This window comes from Pagrus major, chromosome 14 (assembly GCF_040436345.1).
Source record: "Pagrus major chromosome 14, Pma_NU_1.0".
Classification (NCBI taxonomy): domain Eukaryota; kingdom Metazoa; phylum Chordata; class Actinopteri; order Spariformes; family Sparidae; genus Pagrus; species Pagrus major.
In genome coordinates, this window is record NC_133228.1 from 25,527,680 (window position 1) to 25,536,921 (window position 9,242).

A 9,242-nucleotide genomic window follows, 5' to 3' on the forward strand; every position below is an offset into this window, starting at 1 on the left:
AAAGCAAACTGCAGCGACGAACGAGCCGTCAGCTGTGACGAGCCTGCACATGACGACTCCACATCAGGAAGTCACGACGGAGACAACCTGTCGCTTCAGATCTGACTGAAACATCCACAGAACAGATGAAGAGCTGCAGATTTTAAACATTCAGCTCAGTTTTTTCTCTCCAGTCTGAACAATGCAGCTCCGGCTGGGCAGGAAAAAAAGGAGAAAAACGCTCCAGTGAAATGCGGAGAACACAACACATCCCCTCACCACAAGAGCTGCATTGTATTTGGTACCTGATGCATTAATCATCCCAGCTGAACGGAGTCCAGCTCTGCGTTCCAGCGTGGATTTGGAGAACCAGTTTTCCTCAAAGACTCGGCTGCACGGCAGCACGCTGAAAAACAGCCACTGCTGAACAAACACTCAGCACAATATTTACAGCTGTACAGACTCAGTCGCTCTCTGCGCCTCATTTTCAAAAAGTATTTTGTGGTGAGATTCGAAGGCTAACCAGCGCGAATCTGAAGAGTTTATCTGATCCGTTTATGTCACATTAAACAAACTCTAAACCCAAGTTCACTTCATACCAACATGTACAGATCAGATGTTTCTTCCTGACACTGATCACACATCATCTGATTCAGGAGAACCTGGAGCTTCAGTCTGGATCATTTAAAGTCACAATTTGACATTTGTTTGTCTGAGAATGGATGAATTTACCAGAATATCTTCTAAAAGCCAGTCAAAACTTGGTGTTTTCCTGTGAACTGTGTTTTGTGTTTTTCAGTGACAAACATGTCAACTTATTTCATTTGCTGACTGTGCAGATATGTCCACAGGAGTTCAGAGAGTAAATACAAAGGTGAACAAACAACAACAGAGGACATTTTATTAACCTTTAACGTGAGTCTTCTTGATGAGGCGATGCTGCAGAACGTGATTCTGTAGTCATGTTCACTACGGAGCCCAAACAACACGTGTGTGATACCACTGAAAACCCAAACAACTCCACTTTACTGCTTTTAAAGCATAACCACATCTTCACCAGGCTCCCTTAACAAATGTAGTGATTTTAAGAGTTGTTGAGTTAAAACAAACTTTATAAACTGTGTGAAACTCTGCCTCTGACTCATTCTGACTTATTTGTTCCTTCTGGTAAATTCAGCAAATGTTCTACATGAACTTCTTTCTGTCTTTGAGTAGAAACATGGAGTCTGTTTGTCAGTGATGGACGGGTTTGTTTCATACAGAGCAGGAAGTGACATCACATCAGGTTAATGTCAGCTGTGAACTGAATGATGTTAACAGCAGGTCTGAGGAGCCTCTAGGATCTGGTTAGTTGGTTAATATCGAGATAGAGCCTCACAGTACAAAGAACAGACTAGTTCGTCGGTCACTTAAAAATTTTTTTTTTTTAAAATCACCAAATACTTTGAGAAGTGATTTCAGACATTTTTCAGACATCTTCTGGTTCCAGCTTCTTAAATGTGAGGAAGTTTTTCTTTGTTGCTTCTGACAGTCGATGAAGAGACTTTTGGTTTTGGACATCACTTCACACCACTTATTGAACAGTGATGAGCATTTTTCACAACTTTTAACATTTTATAAACAAATCAATGAATGGTGAAAATAATAGTTGCGGTCCTGCAGATTAAAGAGATCCTTTATTGATCCGTTTGTGAAGAGGGTTCACTCTGGACAGATTAGACAAACTGAACTTTGTAACAAACTTGAATTGTATCTTCTGTTTACTGAATCACTGAAAGTTGCTGCTGGTTGTTGAACTCTACAATCTTTATTTGAACTTGGACTAAAAGTCATCAGGATAAAGTCAAGCTGTTGTTGTGAGATAACTAATAAGATAAATAATATTTTTAAAGAAGAGTTTGTCAGGACATAAAACCAACAAACCGTTGCTCTTCACTGATCCACATGTGGCAGTCTAACAACAGCAGAGGCCTCAGTGCACAAAAATCAAATGTTAAAACAAACAAATCAATCGTGACACATCTATTATACTTTATACTCTATCCATCATCCAATCAGAGCTGGACACATAGATGGCCCCGCCTCTGAAGGACGCTGCACCTCCAGCACAGAAACTTCAAAATAAAAGTGCATAATAAAATGAAACAAAGAGGAAAAATCACCTCAAAGTCTCAAATGAATATTAAAAAACAGTTATTTATTAAATATTTGTCTCTTTCTGTACTTCTAATCAATACCGATGAAATACAAGAACATCAATCAATATCTGGCCTCTGAGAAGAGTCACATGTTGCACATGCAGGCTCATAATTCAGTGACACTAACGTTGAGCATCAGTATGAGCTGCAGAAGAGTGGATGTGTGACTGTAAGTCTGGAGTGAACTTCTGCTCCAGTGACCTGCTTTTACTGTTTCTGGATCAGACAAAACAAATGTGACAAAAACAAGAGTACAACCAGAACCGACTCTCCAGAGAGAGACGGGCCCCGAGTACGAGCGGTGAGACTTTTATCTCCGATACTGTGCCGGATCAAACACCGAGGAGGGAAGAGTTTCCATGAATAGAAACCCAAGAGAGACGAGAAAGAACGACGGCGAGAGGCAGAGCGACGGCCCCGAATTTAAATAAAACTAATGAATACATTACAGGCCTCTTTTATCTGAGTCCTAATGGATTTACATCCTAATCCACGGCCTCTGTGGAGCGACGCACCGAAACATGGAGGCAGACAGAGGAGGAAACGTGGTGATGAAGGACAGGAAGAGGAGGGAGACACTTCTGTACCGGCTGTTTTACTGTAGCTGAACCACTGTGTTACCAAACTACTATTACAATTACTGTGAGAGTCACTGCATGAACACACGTTTAATAAATGCAACCTCAAGTCATAATGCACCATTTTATATCTTTTTCAGCACAAAGAATCAATTAAAAGGTCCGTTACGATGGATCATTCACGTGAAGCGAACACGACCCATGAAGCTCACATCAATACACGTGTTATAATCAATTAGTTGTTTGATCAGTGTTTCATCCTCAAATGTCTTGTTTTGTCCACAAGCCAAAGATATTTAGTTTACTGTCAGAGACGAGGACAGAAACCAGAAAATATCCACTAAAAATATATATTGGCAGTTAATTTAAAGGAGCAGTCTGTAGTTTCAGGGGTGACATGTTAATGAGCAGAGAGAAAGATCCTCATTGGCTAAAAACAAACTTGATAATCAAACTCTCTTTGTTTTCATGACTGAATCAACAAACTGACCTTAAAAGAGTTTTACTTTGTTTATATGTGGCGGACCCTGCCACCTCTCTAGCTTCAAACAGTGTTCTGGGACCTTATTTTCCTCTGAGAACAGCTCATTTATATTATTACCTCATTAATATTGTTAATATTAAAATTCTGAGTTTGAATTTCTTCTTTAAAACTACAGACTGCACCTTTAACAGTTGACAACTAATTGATTAATCGTTGTTGCTCTCGTTACGAGGATGAGACGTGTTCACTTTCATCACACGTAGAGCTGCAGTAACGATTATTTTCCACTTCGTTAATTCTGATAAATATTTCCTCAATTTATCGATCAGCTGTCAGAAAACAGCGAAACATCTGTGGCATCTGCAACTAACAGCTGCTTTAATTTCCAATCAATCTACTGATTACTTTCTTGTTTAATCCATTAATCTATAAAACAGGAGAAAAGTCTGAAAAAGGCTTCAAACGCCGGCACAATTTTACTGTAATATTAATCTGCCACGCTGGAGAAAAGAAGGTCTAAACATCTGAACTCAGCAGTTAAAACAGGCGTCATATCGTGGATAAATCGATTAGTCGATTGATCATCAGAACACTGACTGTTCCGCTCTGACAGCGCTGCGATTGGCTCGTTTCGCTGGAACTGAGAGGCAGATTTTACACAGCGTGCGTCTCGTAAGTTCATGAACCCTCGAGAGGTCCGCTTTGTTTTTTAAAACTAGTGCTGCCTCCCTCCAACGCACCTCCGTCCACTAATGCTCGGCCCACAACTCAAAACAAGAGAGCGACGTAACTTTACAACTTCACTGTCCAGCCGAGGCCTGAAAACCTACAAACCTGGTTAAGCTCCGTCTCTTACAACTAACAAGTGAGAGAAAGCAGCTGGGACGCAGGTAAAGTCAGTAAGTGAACCTTGAGTTGATTAGTAACTGCTAATAAAGCTCAGTTCTGTAAGAACCCCGGCCGTGTTTGGGTATCTGAGTGCGTCCTCCCTCTTCTCCCTCTATCTCGAGCTGATATAAGACATTCCTCAGCTGCCGACAGCGAGCTCCTCGTCCTCACAACAAGAGAAAAAAACCTCAACACTGACGCTGTTGTTCGGTTTCCAGGAGGATTCGGTGGACGGCAGCCTGCTGGAGGAGCGGCTCGGTCACCCTGCAACCCAATCTGATCCAGGACAAGCTCCAAACAAAGCAGCAGAAACACACCCCTCCTCCTGTTGTTCGGAGTCAGAGCCTCGGGCTGCATTCAGTCACTTCTCCCCTCTGTTCACACGTTTAACCGCAAACACGCCAACTCTCAATCAAACTGCCACATCCAGACTCACACTGGACCAGGAGACCACCGAAGGTTCCTGGTTCACGGGTCAGACTCACCCTCGTTCAGGATCCAGAGCGATGGCCCTCGGCTGGTCCAGCTCCTGCCAGAACAAAACTTTCCTCAGAGACCCATCCAGCTCCGCCACCTCGATCCGATTGGTTTCCGAGTCTGTCCAGTAAAGTTTACTCCCTAACCAATCGCAGGCCAGTCCGTCCGGGGAGGCCAGGCCCGGGACCACCGTCTGGATGGCGCTGGCCCCCGACTGGTTGAAGACGGTGCGTTTGATGGCCTCCTCGCTTACGTCGCTCCAGTAAATGAGGCCCTGGGAGTAGACGTAGTCCACGGCAGCAGCGTCCTCCAGGCCCCCCACCACCACCGTGGCGTTGGCCTTCTCGTGTGCCGCGTCCACGAGCCGAAGGTCCCGCCGGTTTGCATACAGCAGCAGCGGCACACCTGGAAGAGACGGAAAACACACCATTTAAACTACGAGAAACACAACAACACACAATTTAGACTACGAGAAACACAACACACAATTTAAGCTACGAGAAACACAACAACACACAATTTAAACTGTTAAAACACAACAACACACCATTTAAACTACGAGAAACACAACAAAACACAATTTAGACTATGAGAAACACACAAATATGCAACTTCAACTTAGAAACACATAAATACAGTGTTTAAACAATGAAAAACAACAATACGCTATTTAAACTGTCACAAATCACAGAAATACACATGGAAAACTGTTAAAAACTGAGAATTTCACTATTTAAATTGATAAAATTAGAAAATAAATACATTACAATGTTAAAAACAAGTTAAAAATTCACCTTTTAAACAGTTAAATATACAGATTAAGTGATTTAGTCACCTTGGTGGAGAAGCTGGTGTGTTTATAAGATGATAATTAACTGAAATGTGATTTCTGACATCAACTCATTCAGAAATAAAACACATTAAAATACATATTTGTGGTCAACAATATATCGTCTTTGTCTTCGTACAGGGTTTTATTTAATCCAGTAAACTGAACGAGGATCGACGTTGTTCTGGATCGGTACCAACTCAAGTGGTGTAAGCAGTAAACACAGACACTCTGTGGTATCAACAGAACAAGACGTGAGAAGACGTCGGCTCAGACACTCAGGATTTATCTGATAATGTAGCCTCACACATCAGCAGACTGATAACGCAGCGCTGACTCTGTGACGTCTGTAACATAACGTATAGAAAGCAGAGCGCACGGCGAGGAGCAGCCGGGACGCTCGGCCTCCTCTCTGCTGGATCTTGGCTCTGGGCCTGAAGCAGCGCTGCACACCAGCGTGGGATCAGAGACGAGGTCAGCGACAGCCTGTTTTCATTTCACTCAGGGGAACTTCCCTCTCCAAATATTTACTACATCACAACATTAAGACCTCAGACACACGTCGCTGCGGGCCGGAGGAGGACACCTCAGGACATTCACACATGACTGACTGGACTGTTACAGCTGGAGGCTTTTATGAGAGATTCATCTGCTGAGTCCATTAATCAATCGTTTGTCAGATTAATGCTTCAGTGACTCCAACACGTCGTCCGACCAGCAGTCTGAAGACAAACTCTACAGAGGTATAAAACCACCGGACACAGATGAGTGTCTCACGCTTTGTTTGCCTGAAAATAAAATAAATGAACCGTCCGGACGACGTATAGATTCATCACAGAGCGAGTCTGAACACGGCGTCAGACTCTGGATCGTGTTTGATGGTGATATGTGTCGTCTTCACTTGGTTCAAAGGCTCATTACAGTGAAGTGAACTCACGAGTCTGGTCTTCACAGACTGAGACATTATGTCCACATTACTGATGATTATTGATCAGAAATCTCAGCACGTTCAAATTTTACCAACAGTCGTCCATATAATATCATCTCAATGTCGATACTGAGGTAAACATTGTGATATTGTGTCAGCTGATTGGTTGTTTTTTCTTCCGTTCTTTGGTTTGTCGGTTTGTTGTCTCTACAGATGTCACTCATATGCTGATACAGATATTAGTGAGTAAAGACTTCTGATATACACACACTTTATACAATGTGGTCAAAAACACCTGGAGGCCGGATGTCTTACAGTTCAACACTAGACTTTATTGTCCAAATGAAACCAAGGCAGTGAAACGGGTTTTAGTTATAAACCTCAAGTATCTTAAAAACAGTTTTAATATCGTATTAGGACATATCGCACAACATATACACAGATACCAATACATCCGTCAACAAACCCGTCGTACCTGCCAAGTGATTCACGGGTCGGGCTCTGTTTTATATTGAGTTCTTTCAATACAATACCAGTATCTACAAAACGCCTCTGATCCTGCCTGAAGTCAGCATCAGAACCAGCATCAGAACCAGAATCAGCGAGTCCACAATCTGTGTATCCAACCAATACAGGAAAATGTGCTTATCAAGTCAATGAGCTGAGGTGATTAATCACAGACGTGGACGTTATCAGATTTCAGGGTGATTTGATTTGTTTGGTTTTTAATTTGCTGGATTAGTCAGAAACTATTTTATTGTTCATCATATTTAATCATATTGATATCAGCCTCAACAAGCTGGAAACTAGAGCTGAAATATCAATTAATAGAGTCAGAACGAGACATTCATTGGCTGATCACAGATATATGAGTATTAGTGTGTAAGTTGTCTGACATGTGCCCATATTACAGCTTTATATTAGAGATTATAATGCAGAAAAAGATGATTGAAGTGACTCATGATTTTTCAGTACAGAGTCATTTTAGACAATTAAGTGTTTTGTTAAACTGTAAAACATCCTGCGCCTGTACCACATCTGTGTCACCACTGTTTGATAAACACATCTTAGGAATCATTGTAAAATATGTGTGTACATCAGCTGATATCAGTCAGGTGTTCTCAATCGATTGTTTGGTTTACAAAATGTTCGACATTCATGAAAAAAGCCAGTCGCACCTTGTCAAAGCTCCGAGCTTTAAACTGAGACGTCTGGGTTTGTTGGACCGACAGTTTGAAGCCAAAGATGTTCGGTTTGCTGAGATATGACACAGAACATCTTCACGCTGGAGGAGCTTTAAAAATAAAGGACTAATCCATCAGGTCAGACGGAAACTCAACATCAAAGACGACGTCCCAGCAGATTGGATTTAATATGCAAAGTGCACTTTTTGAGGCATTTCGTCAAAACAGATTCATGACGTTGGTGTGAGAAACTGCTTCAGTCCAGCAGACTGACGACAGGCGAGACCTCATCTGAGCTGCATGTTCGGGTATTATTATTATCAACAAGTTCATCATTATTATTTAAGCTCATAACAGTTTGTTTAGAGACTCAGTGGCTCTTTGTCGTCCTTCATTTTTTAAACTGAGTAAAATTATCATTTAAAATCACCACAAACTGGCAGCTGTTAGTCAGTTTCAGCCTTAATGTTCTGTATCAGTCCTTTTCTGAAGGTTATATCACTGTTCATGAGTTTCTCACCTTTATTAACTCAAACAACGTGTGAACGTCACCTGACTGGTGTATTTATCGCACCTGAATCAATCCTGGATAATAAGATAAAACACTATTGTGACCATCAAGTAATCATTTCTGTCATTTTCTCCTCCTGAAATATTCTCCAGCTCTCATATTTCTGTTTTATGTTTCAGTAAACTGAATGTTTCTGAGTTATCCACTGATGCTTTTGACCGGCAGAAATCATAACAGACATTTTTCAACAAACTCTGATTTCAAGTTGTTTTTTTTCTATCCCTGATTAAATTGAGTGTTATTCAGATGAGGTTCTGCACAGGAATGACATCAGTTAGCAGAACACAACATGAAGAAGATGCTGATGAAGGTCGTGATAAGTGTATCGTAGGCGACTGGACTGGACAAAGACACTGAAACAAGTCCAGTTGCCTACGATACAGCACTTAGAACCGCATGATGAACCAACAGGTCCAGATTGTTTGTGGTGATTTAAAAACTAAGAATGAGAATTAAGATTATTTATCATAGATGGTTATTTATTATTAAAGTGTTTTTCTGATGACCATCAGACTTTACTGTATCTTAATGCCAGTTTTAATTCATTGTCTGGTCTCAGTGTTTACAGTCTTACATTCACTATTACTGCTGAATCATTTTGTAAATCTGAAGCGTCACAATAATCCCTGATTAAATTGAGTGTTATTCAGATGAGGTTCTGCACAGGAATGACATCAGTTTGCAAAACACAACATGAAGAGCCAACAGGTCCATAAAGACACAGACTTCTGTAGTTTGTGGGGATTTAAACTAAGAATGAGCATTAAGGTTTTTATTAGTTGTTGGTTTGCTTTATTCAATTTTTAACATTTGAAACAAATGTTGTACTGACAAGCTTTTGACTTTATTATATATTTTATACTAGTTTTAAATGCATCTCTCAAATCTGGGTATTTACAGACTTACAATCACATGTATTGTCAAATAATCTCAAAATCTAAAACATCACATTAATCCCTGATTAAATTGAGTTTTATATAAATGAGGTTCTGCACAGAAATGACCTCAGTTTGCAACACAAAACATGAAGAAGTGATTCTGAGGCAAAACTCAACATTTTAACACCAACAGCTCTGATTACACTGAACATAATTATCCAGAATCGCAGATTTCAGTCTGAGATTCA

At 40.8% G+C, this 9,242-nt stretch overlaps 1 protein-coding gene across 1 annotated transcript in view; it reads right to left on the reverse strand.

Moving 5' to 3' along the window:
• lrp6 (low density lipoprotein receptor-related protein 6) overlaps positions 1-9,242 on the reverse strand; it is a 40,623-nt gene that overhangs the window by 30,393 nt on the left and 988 nt on the right. The window contains exon 2 of the mRNA XM_073481051.1: positions 4,613-5,009. Coding sequence (XP_073337152.1) covers positions 4,613-5,009 — 397 coding nt within the window. The remainder of the gene's footprint in view (positions 1-4,612; positions 5,010-9,242) is intronic.